Here is a 19402-nt window from a genome sequence, read left to right on the forward strand (position 1 = left end):
CCTAAGCTGACTTTTGGACCCATAATGCACTTAACCGGCAAGAAACTTGTTATTTTGACTACGACTGTCTAATGCATCTTGCTGGACCAGGGAGTGTTGTTTTCCCCATTTTTCAGTGCTAGTTGCAATTTGCAACTCAATTCACAATTTGCGACTCAACTTGCAAAATTGTGAGTCAGAAACAGGTCGCTTTGCAATTTTGGTAATCTATATTAGCTCTAAAACTTACATAGCGGCTTCTTACCAACTAAAAAGTTTGGGTCTCACATGGTCTGTACACTCCAATTGTGATTCGAATGGATTCCCAATTAGGAAATCGCTAATTTTTGGGTTTGGTCATGTGGCTCCTTGTGTCTAGGTCTTGATTTGATTAAAAGTATATTATGTATCATTCAAACATCTACTACTCCGAAGATTAAGACAGACATCTTTGAAGGTATTTTGGTTGATATGAGATAAATGTCACATTACAGTGTCTCATTTACTTAAGAGTAGGACGGGGAGAAGAAATACCTCTTTGGGACCCAGAGAGGGTGAGACATATTCAATACATTCTAGTACTTGGTCTTAGGAATGGAGTTAAGACTTGAGCAGAGATATGTGCCTAGATGCATCATTCAAAATTGCATTCGCCAATGGTGCAAATCGCAAAATTCGTCCGTTTGCGAATGCAATTCATGCTTTTGGAATGCCTTATTTCTTATATTTTTTCGCATTTTTAGGAATCTCAATATTAATTGCGATTTCTTAAAAAAATCGCTAATTCTGCGATTCTGATGAAATTTGCGAAAAAATGCAATGCAAACATCGCAATTTGCGATTTCTTAAGAAATCGCAAATTGGAATTCTTAAATTTAGAAGAAGTTCAACCTGGTGCTAATTTTACTAACTACTTGCACTGCAGCTGTCAATCATCTGTGCTGCATATAAGGACCTCATAGACCTTGAATTAGCCTTTCAGGATGGCAGCACTTTTCTTTTTGGCTCGCAGGCAGAGGCTGAGAGTAGCTGCAGGATGGAGGAGAAGGCTCATACAAGAGAGAATGTTCAGAGTGCGCATAACCTTACTGGGCCAGACTGAAGCAGAGATATTTTCTAAGTATAGGCTGAATGGCACTTTAATATTAGATTTAATTCAAGAATTGGACCCAATTGTGCAGAGGCAAACACGCAGGACACAAGCCATACCAACCCATGTGCAGGTATTGTGTTCATTGCACCTCCTTGCTTCTGGGTCATTTCAGGGGTAATAGCCATTGCTGGTGGTGTCTCCCAGAGTTCACTTTACAGATTTTTTAATGCCTTTCTAAATGCATGTTACAAAGAATAAGGTATCATATAAAATGTCCTAGCACACAACAGGAGTTAATGAAGACCAAGCTGGATTTCTACACCATGGCTCAATTTCCGCATGTCATTGGCTGTGTAGATGGCACACATGTCCCCATTTGCCCACCCTCAGAAAATGAGTATATTTTTCGCAACAGAAAATGCTTCCATTCCCTTAATATTCAAGCAGTCTGTAATTCAAAAACAATTATTACAGACCTAGTTGCAAGTTACCCAGGAAGTGCCCATGACACCTACATTTTTAGGCATAGTGCCATTCATGCTAGACTGCTTGCTGGTCAATTTGGAGATGGATACCTGCTAGGTAAATGTTTCATTCTACTAAACAAACTTTCCCTTTATCTTCACACATTTGTTTTTTACAACTTACAATTTACATTGTTTTCTGTTGCAGGAGATAGTGCCTATGCAGTAAGGTCTTATATCTTAACACCTACCTAAATACTACAAGGAAAGAGCAGCACTACAACCAGGCTCACATATCAACCAGGAATGTGATAGAGAGGACCTTTGGTGTGATGAAATCACGCTTTAGAATACTTCATAAAACTGGTGGTGCATTGCAATATCAACCAGACATTTGCTGTAAAATAGTAGCAGCATGTGCAATGCTCAACAATCTAACAACTGAGAGAGGCATAGAACTTGATGAGGAAGATGTTTTACCTCCAAATGACAATCAGCCTCCTCAACCACAAGCAAGAGCACATGGACCAGAGGCTGCAGAGGGGAGAAGGAGAAGGGCAGCGATCACACAGCATTACTTCTAAATGAGGTAAGAAACACTCTGAAAATGTCTTGTTGTTGCAAGCAATGTAAATTTTAATGCAAAATGAAACTGAAATGCATTTACTTCATGGTCTTTCACTGTATCCCAAACTTAATTGTGGTCTTTAAATCAGACATGTACAAATGATAAGTATTGAAACTTAAACAACTTTGACCTTATGAATACCATTCAAGAGGCATCACAGATAATATCATTTCTTATGGCCACGCACTCCTAATGCCTTCCCTGTACTTTTCCCACTGAGCATGGTGATATCACTGGCATCATTCAGCTTTCTATTACTACGCCGTGTGCCACTTAAGCAATGCTCAAGTGTGCCACTCACAGCACTGCCGGCACCACTCTCCCCCATTGGTATTTGCTTTTCTGGGGATGCATTAGACTGTGAAATTCCTGATGGCTCAAAGGTAGTCCCCACTCCCTTTTGAATATGTTCAAATGTTTTCATCAAGAGTACCTGGGTTGAAAGGGTCTGTTTGCAGAGGCCACATGTACAATTTGAAAGGCGAGTCATTTCCCTGTTATGAGCCTGCATGTTGGTGAGCAGTCGTACCTGCCTTTTTCCACTTATATTTTGCTGTTTTTGCATCATTGTGCACATGTTCTCCAAAGAATTGACAATGCGGTCAAGCTTCAATGCAGATGTTTCATGGTCTGTCTTCATTACATTGATCATTTTATTCATACTGGTAGACAATGTACCCATTTTTTTGCTGATATGTCCCAGATTTCCTTTAATAATTCTAATGTCTTTGCCTTGCAGGCGCTGTACCTTTAGTATTTTGTCCTCAACAAGATTGCCAGTGATGGGACCCTCTCCAAAATGACCACTTTCTCTGACATTTCCTCGGCGCAAAGAAAACTGCTGAAGTCTCCTTTGCCTACTCAGCATTGTATTTGTGACTGTAGGAGTGCTTTGAGGTTGCCTTTCTGGTACCTTGTCATTCTGCTCAGTTTCAGAATCTGTTTGGAGCAGTTGTCGCACTCTCTGTCTTTCCCCTGGTTGTGAATTGGCTGCTGATGTACTGGGAGCATTTCCCCACTGTGTTTCTTGAACTACTTGGTTATGGAAATCCCTCAAATCCTGCTCAATTATGTCTTGCAGTGCCTCTATGGTTTAAAAAATGATGTTAATTTAAGTTTGCACTTTCCTTTAAGTATGTAATAAAATGTAATAATGTTCTCAATCAAATGATTCCCGTCTCATTCATAATAGTTCTTCTTAGCAATTAATTTACAATTAGAATTTATTGTTTGTGTGCATGATGGACTCCTAAAAACGACAACTCCCATAATGCACTGCTTTCATTTACCTAACATTACATGGCAGTTGCTGGTAACACACACAGATCATTTCATACACAACATCATTACAATGCTGATAATCCTTCTACTTTCACGACAGTCTTTAAATTAATGGGCTCCATTCAGACATTCAAAAGCACATACAATTCACTTACCTTCAGAAGGAGTTGGAATCTCTGATGTATCAATGTCTAATACTCCGATTACAGCCTCAGTCAACAGTGTGCCTTCCACCATGTCTTCCAGGGGAGTGTTGGGTCTATCCCTGGGTGTTCCTCCTCCAGTAAGCTTTGCTGATTTGATCCTCTTTGCTAGCTTCTCTTTTGCACGGCTGCGCAGGTCATACCATCTTTTTTGTAAATTGTTTATGTCGCGATGTGCCACTCCTACTGCATTCACATTTGCTTGTATAGCAATCCATTGGTTCCTTTTAACAGCCTCAGGGACCTTCAGAGAAAGCTTACCAAAAAGCTGCTCCTGTCTTGCAGTCACCTCCTCAATAAGGATTTCCAACTCTTGATCAGAAAACTTATTTTCCTTTTCCTGGCAGGCCCCTCTTCAACAGGATTCTCATTTTCCATTTTTCAGACAAATTGTCAGGCACAGACTGCAGCAACAACCTCCAAGGAAAGCTCACTCAGCAAACTGCCAAACCACACCTTCAAAAAAGGAAGCAGCTGCGCCTAATTGCTGTACTGACTTTCAGGCAGTTGAATCAATGAGATTCATCATGTGTGTAAATTCGCAAATTGCAATATCGCAAAATGCGAATTCGCAATTAAGAATTCGCAATTTTACCACGATTCAGTAAAAATTGCGATTTTTACCGAATGGCAAAAAAATTGCGAAATGAATGATGCATTGCCATTTGAGATTCCTTATTTGCGATTCCTTATTTTTTGCAAATAAGGAATCGCAAATGGAAACGTTGATGCATCTACCCAATGGTTACTCAATCAATCAGGGGAATTATAAGCGCACTACTCACCTGTGAGCGTCTCAAGGCCCTGGGGGGAGGGTTGAGGGAGGTCAGCAGTTCCATATTAGTAAAAGAGCCAGGTCTTCAGGGCCTTCCTGAAGGTGTTCAGGGAGGGGGCACATCTGATGTCCGTGGGGAGCTCGTTCCAGGTCTTGGCTGCGATGTAGGAGAAGGATCTTGCCCCTGCTCTGACTCTGTGGATGCACAGGGTTTCGGTGAGGAGGAGGTTAGTGGAGCGTAGGTTACGGTTGAGCATGTGGAGGGTGATTCTGTCGTTCAGGTATTGGGATCCGGTGTTGTGTAGACATTTGCAGGCTTTATTTAACTTGTTTTAGTTAACTGTAATGTCATTAGAAATCTCCGCTCTTAGGAAGTGTGTTGGTTTTTCCAGAGTAAGTCATCTTAATTTCCCTTTTATCTAATAAAGACTCATCTCACTATATTATTCCACTAAATGAGCCTTTTTATTGATTAGCCAATTTTACGAATCATATTTATTTTATTTTAATTGTCCTTCCCTTTCTTTAGCTCTGGTTAGTGCTATTTGTGAATCCAAGTAAGACCTACTATCTCTGTTATTCATTTCCAACTTTATTTCCACCTCTGATTCATTTATGATGTTTGTATTTAGGTGGCATTGGTTTTCAATAACTGTGGTTCATAAAACCATTGCTGCCACCAAAAAATGCATGAGTAATACAAGTAGAAAACATGATAAAAAATTACACTCATTCACATATCATAGATTAACTTTATGTGCTTCATCACATCAATGATTGCATTCCATGTCTAAAATGGAGGCTGTGGTTTGCTCCCCCAATCAGTGACCTAATTTCATATTTTTTTAGAGAAGGTAAAATTTTTATCATTCTATTCCTAAAAGAATGCCGCCCTTGTGAGGCTTTCTCAGCTTTTTGCAGGCCCCCTTTTCAGGTCCAACATAGGCAACCAATGCTCAGCAGGAGTAGATGTTCAGTTCTGAAAAATCATAATGTTCTAAATTTGCTGACATTGTGTGTTCTCATTAGCTGCTGTATGATCCCAAGAAAAATTTAAGCCTTAATTGCTCTGGCCAAGGCTTCTAATGTTAGTAGGAATGATAGAGTGGCCCGTAGACACCTCTGGCCTTATTCATCTCCTGGTCACAGGTAGTTCTTAAATACACACTTTCCTATTCACACCACCCAATCGATTGACTTATAGACAGCTGCTATGTCAATGAATGAATCTCCTACTCTGAACTTTCCCATGAATCAGAGCATGTAACCACAGCTGACCCCATCACAATTATTTTTCGATCTTGTGACAATGATAATGTACGATCTAATGAATAATGTTCTATGATAGACAGTCTACACTGTCAATGTGACCATCAGAATCAGCACATATCTCACTGGTTAGCCTGTACTATAGACAATGATGTGGCGGCTTACCTGTGAGACCATTGGCTAGTATCATAACTTCAAGACTTAGAAAGGCTATGCATGTGAAAAGCACACAGCTTAGTGATTGCAAGGTTGGGGAATGACTGAAATGGAGAGATAAGTCCCATGAATACGACTTATTTCATACTCTATGGCCATGGAATCTCCAATGGAACACTAGGTGCCTGTCCTTTCATGCTGTCCTGAAAACTTTCAATGCTACATGACACCTCTGACTTAGAAAACACAAATACACACTAACGGAGGTTGATGCTCACTGTCCTTAAACGACTAGTGTCTGTATCCTTAGGCATTGGCAGCAGCAGAGGTGCCCACCCTGGAAAAATGGAGCACAGAACTCTTCTGCTTTGCAGCACATTACTTTTTACTATACAGACAACTACGTCAGACCACACTTTTTGGCTGAATCTGAAGCCCATGCCTAGAATACAACATCGCACACCTGACAAGATAACTCATTGAACCATTGAATACTTTATTTACTTTTTCTCTTTCCTTCTATGACTATATGATGTGACTTGGAAAATATCACTGCCTACCTCCCTCCTATCAATGACCCCCCATTACCACTCTGCTTCTGCCCCTGCAGAGAAGATCTCCTGCCTCCCTCCTGCCCATATTTCTTGTTCCCAAACCTAAGTCCATACTCTCTGACATAAATGACTTGTAACACATCAAACAGTGCCTTACAGAGACAAACTGGGACAGATTTACAATTACCGGCGCATCTCTGCAAATTAGCAGGGATGCGCCAGTAATTGTGCGCCGCGGCTCCGCCACCCTGGATGCGTCGCATTTACAATGCGGTGCATCATGGGGCAAAAACGGCACAGATACGTCTCGCATCTGTGCTGTAAAGGCGGCGCATTGCTGGAGTTGCGTCGCAAGCGCGACGCAGCTCCAGCAATGCTCTGGGGGGCCTATTATTCCATTGCTGCGTCAAGCCCTACGCCTGCTTCAAGCAGGCGCAGGGTTTTGACGCAGCATTGGCCTAAAAGTGACTGAATTAAATCTTGTAGATTTCACTCAGCCACTTTTAGGAGGCGTTTCTGCGCCGGAACTCCCCCCACCCCCTGCGCTGGAATGCCTCCTTATGGCTAAGGGCTTTACAACGTGATGCATCTCGGAGATGGGTCACGTTGTAAATATCCCGCACCATGGTGCATCTTTTGCGCCGCCGCTGCATCACAAAAGTGACGCAACGGCGGCGTAAAAGAGGCGCAAGGGGCTAGTAAATCTGCCCAAACTATTTCTAACATCGCACTAGAAATAAGTACAAATGCTATTTTTTTCACTATCTCTAATGACGCTATTACTGACAACCCATGTGCTATGTGCTTATTTGAATACTACATATTGCTCTTGTTACTTAGACAATTGAGATAACAGTAGAAAGGAATTTCGTGGAAAAAGGACAATTGTTATGTCATTGAGTACTCAATGAAGTCACAGGAAAATAATCAATACAAAAGAATTTACAAACAAAAAGGTTAAGATGCTAGAAATATAGTCTTATCCAACACAATTCCCTTAAAAAACTACCCAAAAAGAAAATTAGTTGCAGTTGAATAATAAAAATGCCTTAATTGTTGTTGTTTTCGATCCTGTAAAGAAAAGCATAAAATACGTTCCTCCCACATACAAAACATAAAACATTTCTAAAGTTGCATGTACAGACTGCCCATATTGAAAAATATAAGTGAGACACACAGCAAAATACATATATTTTAAAATTCACTCTCACATACTCTTGATGTAATTTAAACACGGAATGCAAGAAATATACTAAAATGACCAACCACACACTAAACACATCTAAACACTTTTACTTAGAGTAGGGACTCCTTTTCCCCAACACCTTTACTTTTTGTAAAAATGTAAGTTTAAAATAGAATACAATTTTTCGGAAGAACAGAGATCCTGCTTGTGTTCAACTTGTCTACTGCTGCTGAATGAAGAAACCAATAATAGTAAGAGAAAATAAAAAAAAAGGTTTTCTGCTTCCAAAAAAAATAACAAATATAATTAAACATTAACAAAAAAGTTTCCTATGTTTAAAAAGTTTATACATCTGTTAATCTTTTACCAATATAATCATTTTGAAATAATTTGACGAAAATTAAAAAATAGTTACAAAATGCCTATATTTATACTGAATGATGTTTAGTACAATTAAAATGCTGTTCAGATTATTTTAATTCCTAAAAAGGTAATGTAACTTTATTACTTTATTTTATTTTTTTAGAAGATGTAGTGAAGTTTTATTTTATATATATACACCTAATTGTGACAAATCTATGTTGCATAGATGAGAGAATAGTATTTTTCGAATGGTGTCAACTGTGGTGAGTATTAGTGTTGTATGAAATGTACCCCAAACTTGATGGAGTGCTGTGGAAAGCATATTTTTGTAAGTGGGAGTAAGAAGAAAAAGTGGGAGGGATCATCCGCGAGCAGAAAATACAAACCAGTCAAACAAGTGGCATATTTCAAACCGGGTAGTATTAAAGATTTTAACAGATACTAGAGTCTTGATTAAGGGAAAAGCTAGAGTTCATGGCTCTTCTAAATTGCATATGATTGTTGATGGACTTGATTTTCTCTGACAGTTTATTCAATAGATTGCATCTCGTATGGGACGTAGGAATTATAAATAGTATTAAAGTGATGTTTGATGCACCTGAACGAAAACTGAAAAGCAACTAAATATATAGAGCATTGTACCTTTGCCTGTTTGGTAAAGATGAGAGAAATAGTATTCAGTGTATATTATTGGTGGACTTTCAGAACATCTACACAAACATATTCATTATTGACCTAGAATGAGTCGGCAGAAACTGACATGATCACTGTTGAACAGATGCTTAGCACCCTCTGGGCTTTGTCAGGGGGCACATTGTTGGCTCAAAGCTGCCCTCTCTTTGACTGCATTATAATGACTTTGATAACCATCCTTCCTTCTTAGATGAGTTTACAAATGTCAGCTCCGCAAGTGCTTTAAAAATATAACTCTATATGGACATTTACCCCATCCCTGAAGTGCCATGAAGTTGCCTGGAACTTTGTCCCTATTAAAGTTCAAGGTCATAGTTAAAAGTAAGAGAAGAGTCATTTTATTTGCAAGATTTAGTAACTGATTAACTTTGTCCAGATTAAATTGCTGAGCGAGTTGTGGGATACTTTCAATTTGACCCTTGAAGTGTCTTTTCTATATATAGTAAGCCATTTGACAAGTTAGAGAGCTAGCCTACTATGGGATGTCTCCTGGTAATGGTTAGGGTGTATCTGACCACGTTGGAGCACTGGTCTATTAGTTTCCTGTGAGTGGACCGTAAAGAGTACATCATTTTGATCTTAGAGGGTAAGGCATTGGAAGAGAATCTCTTATCAACTAGTAGATATGGGGCATACAATAAGGATATATAAATAGACCACTCTGTTTCTGGGATCAACATGGGTTGAGATTTTTTTCTACTGTCACAAAATGTGGCTATTAAGGCCCAGTACTTACTAGTATCCCCCGAGAGTGCCACTTCCCGAAGGTTAACCCATTTTTCATCTTCGGTGGCCCTACGGTCAGCTGCTAGTTTTCTTTTCCGGACCTGTTTTAATCTGTATATCTCTTTTTTTCTTAATTGGCTAGGATCTCTACATTGGGATCTAATCAGCCCATTTATCTTATTATTAAGCATTTTAACTTTGGTGGAGAGTATTGCTATGGGGGCGGCTCTTTCACCTTGCTTCTTTCTTCCCAGATTTCTTATGGCAGTCATTACTCTTTCATATCTCACAATCGGGCTCTCCCAGATTAAACTAGGCGCAATATTTTTAAATACCCACTGAAAGTTCGGAAGGTTCTTGTGTGACCAACAGGTGCGACCATTATTTCGAGAATAAGTTATGTTATCATTCCTTTGGTTCCAGAGTTCAGGTTTCTCAATATGTTATGCTAAATCTACCGCCAAGATGTTGTGGTCGCTCAATTTAGTGGGAAGCACTTTAAACTGTGAACATGCCCCAAACAATTGAAAAGACACTGCCATATAATCAAGTAGGGAGTGGCCAAATGTCCCATGAAAGGTGAGCGCTGCAGGTGAATCCTCTGGGAATCTGCCATTTAATAATACAAGGTCAAGATTCCTAAGATTTTGCAAGAGTGAAAGGCCACGTTTGTCAGTTTTTAAATTGGCCGGGAATATTGACTCTGGTATAAACCAAACTTTCTCCAGGTCCACATTGGAAAAAGACGAGATGGAGCTGTTACTTATTTTAGCATTAAAGTCCCCTACCATCATTATACATACTCTTTCTCCATTACTACATAAATCTTGCACAAAAGTGCAAATGGAGTCAACCAATGGAGTAGACGCTTTCCCAGGTGGAATATACACGTTTACCAAAAGCAGAAAGGTTGAGTGTCCCAAGTTATCTTTTTCCATTTTTAACTTAGCGCAGATACAGCAATTTGATGTATGTATGTATATCAAAGGGTCCCATGCTAACTCACAACTTAACAAAATGGCTAAACCCCCACTTGCATGCCCCTTTATAGATTTTTCTGCCTCACTACAGTACACATAGTAGTTCTCTAACTGGAACTCTTCCCTTGCCCATGTCTCCTGGAGGAAAATTGTCTTGGGGGCTAGGTATTCTAAGGAATTAAGCTTATGTTTTTCTTTTCCTAGCCCCGCCGTGTTCCACGACACAATTTTCCCCAGTAGGCTACCCCCGCTCTATGGGCTTTGTGTTAATTGTTTTTGCCCCATTCAAAGTACTTGCGATCCAACTCCATTTTGACACCTCATCTCCTCCGTCTATACTAAGGACCTCTTGGACCTCGGGTGCTGAAAACTTAATTTTTCTTGCACCCGATACCCTTCCTACTGTTATTTCCAAGTCCTCAAATTTTGTGGGTATACTCTCCCTCATGTTCAATGAATCCTTTCCCTTGCCGATGATAAGGTATTTCGAGGCTTTTGGGAAGGGCACCATGTGGTACCGTACTAATAAGAACATCTATTCCTCTTTTTATGAAGCCGTCCACATTTGCTAAAACGAGCGAATACACTTACCCAGATGTAAAAATGGCTTAAGTTACATATGGTTTGTACATCCAATCTAAATGAACCAATTCAATAGCATTACTGGTAATTAACATTAGATCATCTATTTCAGATATAATTCTAAGGAGGGCGCTTCTGTTCAATGTCATTAACTCTGCATCCAAAAGAGGGATAAAAATTAAAGTCTTATTCACTTGCCCAGCTCCTGTCTCGGAAAGCCTAATTAGATTAGTATCTTGCAGGCTTCTGGGGAGATCGTCATTTCCCTTTATTATTATTAACCGCTATAATCATTCTCCAACTAACTCCCGCACTATTACTTAGTTCTGGATTCGTTGATGTCAAGGGAGGACCAATTGACTCCTGTGCGGAACCACTTAGTTCTACTCTCGGGAATGTTTTTTAAGTTAGCCTCTTTAATTCCTGTGCTACTAGGCAAGTTAGAGCCCCTTCTTAACCTGCCTTCACCCTCCCCGTCATTATTCAGATTGGTGTTCGGCCTAACAATCGAACTATTCTGCTGAAGGGCAAGATCCTGCTCATGATTCAAACTCATACTCTTTTTCAGTTACCCCACAGCCATCGTATTCTTTTCGTCAACAAGGGCTATGTAAGTGTTTTCCTTTTCGTTTGCTGGTTGGGACCGCAGCTTTCTCTGCTTGCATTTTGGGAACCGGCGATTTTTCATCTTCTTTTTCCTCATACGACCGTTTTTAGTGTTTCCCTTTCTTACTATTGAGACTTCCCCCACAGCAGAACTTTCTGTTAATTATTTCATCTGGTTGTTGGGGTTTAGGTTTTTTTGACTTACACATATTAAAAATTGGAAAAACACGCACTGTGTCTATAACTGGGGAAACACTTACATTTAACTTTATCCCCAAATTGGGAACCTTTACAGAATCATTAAGGTTAACTTGGGACGGGCTTGAGATTGAATTTCTTACAGGTGTCGAACTTTCAAAGTCTACCAGCAGTTCTTTTGGCTCCCCTATCCCAGAGACTTTATCAGCATTATGTATTACATTATGCGTTTGACATGCTTTACTAAATATAGGGGAAGCACATTTCGCGCATGGTTGTCTATGCTGTTTAAGATCTAAAACCCCTCCTAAAATGGGCGTGAGGACTTTGAGAATAAGATCGGAGTTAGAAGTACTTTTCTCCAACAGAGACAAAATTGCGGATAGGATTTTTTCCAATTTGAGAAACGTGTTCATTAACCCCTCTGCCCCTGCATTCTCATTTGCGAACAATGAATACAGGGAATTCTTTACCCTTTTATCACATGACATTGATAGTTCTTCACCTGAAGAATCATATGAGTCTGAAACCAAAGATAATTTAGTAGGAGTGCTAATATACATAATAGGCGTGTGTGAGTGAACTCCTACTCGAGATGTCGATACTTCTTTGTTAGATTGAGTCTCTGAGTCCAAACCTTGAGCATCCAATTTTTCTAGCTGCTTCACTCGATCAGCATTCTTTTCTAATGGGATGGCAATGTCCGGAAGAGTTAAGTCCTCTATTTTCGCCTGCCCATTTAGTAAGCTGCATTCTTTCTGCCGTTCCATTTTAGGAGTGAATTCACTTACTTTTACTAATGAGTAGTACGACATGAACCTCTGAGAAACACTAACATTGTCTTTTGCCTTTTCAAAAAGGGATATCAGATCTGCTAGTGGAGAAATTGGGCTAACTTCCTTTCTTTTGCTGCCCTCGCCTTGAGGAGAACCCACTACCTCGAGCCTGGATAGGGCCATCTCCATCTCCATTTCCGAATTATTATCCTCCCCTTCTACTTGCTGTAGATCTGTTCTTCTTACTGTTAAAGGAGGTACTACATTGCATTCATCCCCATTTATCTTTAGTATAGTTACAACTGGAAAAAGCACCTCTGGTCTTATTGTATGACTCTCCATTCCATTCTTAGCTATTATTTCGGAGACCAGTGAAACCTCTGATGGATTCCCCTCGTTTCCATCATCTCCTTTTTTTTAAACCTGTTCCATACTTAGAACCTTTTCCCTTTTTGGTAAACATTGACTTTACTGATGGATAAGATTTCAATAGTGTCAGATGTGCACCACGTCTGTGTCGACGGATAGTTTTCTGACGTTTTAAGGGACTCAGGGAGCTCTTGACACTCTGATTGATGGTTACTATAGTTTCTGCTGATTTTACTTTTGACTGTGAGCGCAGTCGCCTAACAGACATTACCATTGCCCCAGTGATTTAATGCCACTTAGACTTGTTGCTCCTCCAGCTGTTAATAAGAAAAGTATGAAGCAGATGACAATACGTATGAGGTTGAGTGAATATAAAACACAACCTTGGATGAGTTGACTTTGCCTCAAATACTCCTCAGTTGCCTCGCAGATACCCCCTGGCTATTCACATACCAGCTTGCCCGAGTCCCGGACGTTTCTGCAGTGGCCCAATCAGAGCCGCACGCCGACCCCCGTCTGGCAACTGGGGATGTGGTGGCGTGGTGACTCTGCGGATTGATGGCAAAGTTTATGGCAAAGTTTATGGTAGTATGGGATGGAGCAAGACCAGATACTACTCTTTTTTTCTGCTCAGCAGGTTCTAGGATTGAGTGCTTGCCGCAATAATATTACCAGTTCACACTGTACGCACTGAGCGCACTGCTTGCACTGACCAAGGGACTGTTCAGGGACTATATCAGGATTTATCAGGATTATTCAAGGATTATCTCCAGTGTCCTTGAAATAAGACAGGGCACGGCATGAGTCCACACAAGTCCCCGGGCCGGGACCCCAAGCTGATAAAAGACCCACCACTGGAGGCCACTGGAGACCACGGGAAACACAGGAAGCCACGGAGAATGTTCCTGGGGTCCGAGTGAGTCGCACGGCACAGACGTAAGGGGTAAACGCGAACAGCTCCTCGCCGCATCGCTCGCCTTGCTTACCTCGCTCTCTCCCTCTCTCGACTCCAGACACTGCCGCCCCACTGCCGCCGCCGCGGCCGCCGCCTCCACCGGCACCGCCGCCTCTTACTTTTTCTGCCACTTGACTGCCTGAAGCCACACACGTGCCCCGATTCAGGCACGGGCACCGGACTTCGGCTCCTCGCCACCTCACCTCACTGGCCTCATTGACGGGCTTGCGGGCTTGCAAGTTCGCAGGCTTGCGGGCTCGCTCTGGTTGAGTCAACCGTACCAGACACCGGGCTAAGTCCCCTGAGCCAAGACGGGATACGGGGTACAGGAAACCCGCGGGTGAAACTTGCAGCGAGGACGCCACACACACCGTGGACACCGTGCAACACACAGCCGCTGCTTGCTGCTCGAACCACTAGCTCCGCCTCCGGAAACACGTTAGTCCGTAAAGGTCTTCCAAAGTAATCAAGCGCACAAGGAACTTTCACTATAGAAGTCAGGGGGCGGGGTCGTCAGGTTCAACTCAGCTGCCACCAGCTCCACCCAGCACCAATAGTCCACTTTCAATACATAAGTGTCAGAATGCCTTCTTAGGAGATGTGAGGTTAGCAGTGTAGTGGTTATTTAGCAATTATTTAGTTAGGCTAGATTGCTTGATAGGTGTCTGGCTTTCTCAGCTTTCTCAGCTCTATGACGGGAACAAAAAAAAAAAGGAAATCAAAGGAATCAGGCAAGAATCCGGCAAGAATCTCAGGGAATTCCGGGCGTCTCCTAGCACATGCAGTACTTACAGCATCCGCGGCAACATCCGCGGCACCCGCGGCCTCTCCCGCAGCACTTGCAGCGCTTCCGCTGTACTTCCCCCGGTACTTGCAACACCACCCGTGGAATTCGTGGTGCTCGTGTCACTCGTGGCTCTTGCGGCTCCCGCGGCTCATGGGGCACTCGCTGCACTTTCGGCACTTTTGGCATCCGCGGCGCTAAGGCTTGTAAGTCCTGCTCGGTGCTCGGTGCAGGATGGTGCTTGTCCCGCTTCCACTGGAGCTTCAACCGCCGCCTTTCGCCTCTCTCCACCTCTCTCCACCTCTCGTGCCTGTTTCCTGTTTGCTGCTCTCTGCTGCACACTAGAGGTGAGATTCTCTGAGAATCTCTTATACATAATTACAATTCTTCCGTTTGTACCACTTCTATTTTACTCCGGAGAAGTGGCATCAATTATTTAGTAATGTAGATGAACATGGGTATTTTGCAATGCATTTATCTGTTACGTTAACATGCTCCTAGAGAACAAAGATATAATTGTTATGCAATTTGTGTCAGTGACTTGGGGAGGAGTGTAAGTTGTCTAAGCCTGAAGAAGGTGAAACAATAGAAGGTAAAATGAGACAGGGGGATGAGTCCATAAGTAACATAGAATGTCTAGTATGTATGAATTGGGTACTCAGGTACCAAGAGGATAGTGAAGAAGGACTGGCAATAAATGGATGATGGTTTATATAATTTGTGTAATGTATTCCTGTAAATTATACCATGAATCTAATTTTTAATCACGTACGACTTACGACTTGTGCCTGGAAATATCAATAAACGGTTAAGGGAAAAACAAAATGTAGATAGGTGAGCAAATGTGAAAAGATTATTCACAGAACAAGAAAGAACCTTCTGTGGTATGAACAGAGCAGACAGTCACATGTTGGTAATTGAAAGCCGAAAGTGAGGAAAGTTGAATAATGACCAATCAATCCATAAGTCTAAAAAAATGTTAAGGGAAATATGATAAAACCAGGACGAAGGAAGGCATCTGGTAAGAGTATCATAAGAAGGCTGCACAGAGCAACTACTGAAGCATATTTATATACTTTAGAAAATGTGGTAAAAGCATGTGAACACATAGGAAAATGGTGAGATGAGGTAAGAGAAGTTTAAACAGAGGTAATTAGTGTGGTAGGTAGAGAGTCACGAGAACAAGGGTGTTGATATGAAGCTGTACTCAAGTTTGTTTGTAAAAGGAAAGAAAATTCATGTTAAGGTGATAAACTCAGGGCAGATTGCTCATTTTTACTGACTTTTTCAAATAAACACCTTTTCCCATAAAATCTTCTGTATAACGAACCAACTTTAGAAGACATGGGACACAGTGCTAAGTTCAAAATATTTAGTGAAAATGAAGTATTGCTTTTTTTCTTCTTTTCTTGTGGTTTGACAATGAAGCTAGTATTACAATCAACTTGCGAATCTTGTCACATTTACGGCCTGTCACTTTGGCGTAATGTTGGTTCTATTCCGTATCTCGGAAATTTTTTAGGTGATTGGTGTTTTCCAGTTACCCAATAAGAGACATCCAGTGACAATCTCTCTGAGGGTGAAAGGCACAGAGAAGATCAGGTGTCCTTAGTATGTGTTAATATAGCTAATCAATGTGCCTCCAGTACACTTTTGGGAGAGGTCCTATCGATATGGTGTTCTTAAGAGGGCATGTGTGCGGCATCAGGCACAACAGACAACTGTGTGACAGTGAACCGGCCAGTTGGGCAAAACGCTGGGCAGATGGGCTGTCACCAACTTGTAACAACACCTAATATTGAAAACCATTACGGTTCTGCAGTGGAAGTCAAGAACTCTTTCAACTCAACTGCCCTCACTATAAAAATAAATATTGGTAATTAATTATCTTACCTACTAGGAAAAAACTCTCTACGGCAACAAATTAAATCAAATGCATTATCCATTACTGTACTCATTCCCGAAGTGGAAGATGAACCATTTTAAGCAGGTGGCTCACTTCATTGAGGTGATTGGTTGGAGCAGGCCGTGTACTCTGTGATCAAGCAGTAACTGTATTTACACAGTTTCCTGGTTACAAGGCTGGCTTGCCTCTGTGCCAAATGGCTAAGTGCCGTAGGAGTAATCATTGAAAAATTATTCTTTAACCTCAGTAGTCCAGCTATCAGAAAGTTATGATTCCATGTGCAGATATTATACAAAATACTCTATTGTTACATCAACTAAGTTCGCAAAAGAATCCTGAAACAACAAATATATCCTAAAAGGCAGTTGGTAAATCACTCTTGCTAATATCTACACTTACTTAGTGTATATGGTCTCCTAAAAGTGATTGGAAAACTAGTTAAATGAGCTTAGATCTAATATGAGCAGCTAGCAGCTCCTGTTGCCAAGTTTGAAGAACTCTGGGCCAACAGGCACCAGCCGTACAAGTTGGCTGGAGAAACAGATTGGCCCCGGCCTATCAGTATGAGACAAGCACTGTGGCACACGCCTCACTGCTGGTTGAGAAGGGTATGTCTCATTCAAGACATCCTCCACTGATGCATCAGCAGCCTTAGAAGACCCAGGCCTCATAAGAAACACCCATAAGCATCCACATCCCATTTGTAAGTAACCATTAGGATGTCCCAGCCGCATTCATATGTCTCAAATTTGTCCTCTCTTCCTCACTCATAAAGTCACGTCCGACTACTTTTACCTGAGGGGGAAGGAAAGTACCATCACCGTCTCCACCATCATGAAAACACTGATGATAAGACATAAGAGTACTGGTAAAAGCTATGCTTAAACCTGAGCTAGATGTAATCCAGGGCTTAACTGGAGCTTTTGATGTCATCATTGCATGCGCTATGGAGTGTTATCGCAGAGGCCTCCCCCGTAGGGGGCTCGAGGGCTGGCGTCGTAACCCACGCCAGGCCCCCGGAACGAAAACCGGTACGGGCGGCACCCTCAGAAGCTGGAAAATCTGTGTCGCACATCCTTGCGGCCCCCCGCTAGCCCCGCCAGGTAGGCGCCTGGCACAGCGACCAATGGGGCTGGGGCGAGGGGTAAACCCCCCAATGGGGAAGAAGGCTGGAAAGCCAGAGATGCTAAGAACACTGCACTCCAGTCCAGTTGGCATCTTGGACCCGGGGACAGCAGCAGCATGGCGAAAGGATCTTGTCCCACCCACCCACACCAAAGGAACAGCAAATGTCGCAGTGCTGGAACAAGGGCTGGGAATAGGCGAAATAAGGAGATAATACTTGCTACGGAGACACACCGACGGGCGGTGTGTAAGAATTGGGACCCTCAAACTGCTATGCTGAACGGCAGGGTGAGGGGTCAAACAAGGAGAAGGGGGTAGCAACGGAGACGGCACTCGCCACCCAGCCCCTGCCGGCTGGCAGGGCACAACATAGACCAACATGGTGGCGAGTAGGGTCCTAACTCCGGTAAGGAAGCTACCCCCACGCAGAGGACGCACGGACACAACCCAAAAGAGAGAACGAACGAACCGCCAGTCCAAAGGGACAACGAAGTGATCCGCAAAAGGCAAGCGGATGATTTATGATCATGCATGACAAGTCATAAAATAGTGCTGTATGACAAATGCCATATGACGTATGAATATGCATGTATGATAATAAAACTGCAGCCAACATTGCCACTAAGGGTATAAAACAGTGTTGGCTTATTTATTCGGAGGACCATCAAAGGTCCCAAGCATATGGGCACATACGTATAAATGGGGCGCGGTGCGGGGGTTAAGGCATTGCAAATTAATACATGGGCTTGGCTAAGAACATGGATGGTCGCACCACCTGGATGCCTGGACTGGTGCTAAAAGCCATGGAGAAAAGAAACCCCTGTAGTCATAGCTCAACCCCATGATTACCTTTATTAAATCCGTAATTGTGCAGGTTAGTGTGAAATGTTAATTTTACCAGTGACATTAACAAAATGTATGAATTTCTTGCTATGCAAAACTTGTGACATTTCTCTACATTTTGCATTACACAACTTATCATGATTTTGAACCATAGTAGAATTGTTTGGGGAGAAAAAGCCTTGCTCAGCAACCTTTTGTGATTGTACCAGCTCCCTTCCGCTTCCGCGACTGAGCTAACCAAATGGTAACAACCCTGAAACTTGGGGACAGAAAGCATGACATGCAGTTGCCATCTTTAAGGTATGATGCACGGTAGCAGAGAACAACTTGGCATGGGCTGTATAGAAGGTGCCCCCTTGCGAGATACACAACAATAATCCTGAATGTAATGACAGTGGTCTTCTGAAAGAATAGGATTTCACAAGGCCTTTGTAAGCAGCCAATAATTTTGAGCGACAGGAGGGACATTCCAGGCGAACAATGGGACCTTCTTGACTGGCGCCCTCTCAGCTTCAGGTGCAAAATCTGACCAGGACAAGAATTAATGATGGTGGGCTCAGCAAAAACCTAATTTGCAGTCTTTACATCCCAGCCAATTAGCTGCCTCAGTCCAGACTGATGATTAGAAGTAACAAACCAGTCTCATTTACTATTTATGAAGTGATAGACTTTGCTGTCTGAGCTCTGCTTAAAATACTACTAGCCTTCTTCACGTTTTCCGAGGTTTGGCTAATTGTTCAAAGGTTGCCTGCAACTGTTAGAAAGTGTTCCATGGCTGTCATTTACTCTGTGTGCCAGCTTGGAAATTGGGCCCCAAATCAGGCAGTTCTGTCACAAGGAGTCAATTAGCAGAAGAAAAAGCGATGGCAATCTCTTTACCAGGGCAGAGGGCGAAGCCATGCACCTGG

General features: G+C 42.1%; 1 protein-coding gene across 1 annotated transcript; it reads right to left on the minus strand.

The window, feature by feature from the left end:
• Positions 1-2330: 2330 nt before the first annotated feature.
• LOC147724686 (uncharacterized) lies at positions 2331-12854 on the minus strand. Its single transcript, XM_086918084.1, has 4 exons — positions 12327-12854; positions 12210-12241; positions 3601-3776; positions 2331-3250 (listed from the first exon to the last, which is right to left on the minus strand). The coding sequence occupies exons 1-4, from the start codon at positions 12852-12854 to the stop codon at positions 2331-2333; spliced, it is 1656 nt and encodes a 551-aa protein (XP_086774210.1).
• Positions 12855-19402: the final 6548 nt, after the last annotated feature.

Source organism: Lissotriton vulgaris, chromosome 4_1, assembly GCF_964263255.1.
Source record: "Lissotriton vulgaris chromosome 4_1, aLisVul1.2, whole genome shotgun sequence".
NCBI classification, from domain to species: domain Eukaryota; kingdom Metazoa; phylum Chordata; class Amphibia; order Caudata; family Salamandridae; genus Lissotriton; species Lissotriton vulgaris.

Coding starts and splice junctions, on each gene's coding strand:
- LOC147724686 (XM_086918084.1), bottom strand. CDS start 12,854: ATGGAGAGTCATACAATAAGACCAGAGGTGCTTTTTCCAGTTGTAACT. Junction 12,242..12,326: donor AAGAAGTATCGACATCTCGA/GTAGGAGTTCAC, acceptor ATGATTCTTCAG/GTGAAGAACTATCAATGTCA. Junction 3,777..12,209: donor CAATGTCATGTGATAAAAGG/GTAAAGAATTCC, acceptor TGACCTGCGCAG/CCGTGCAAAAGAGAAGCTAG.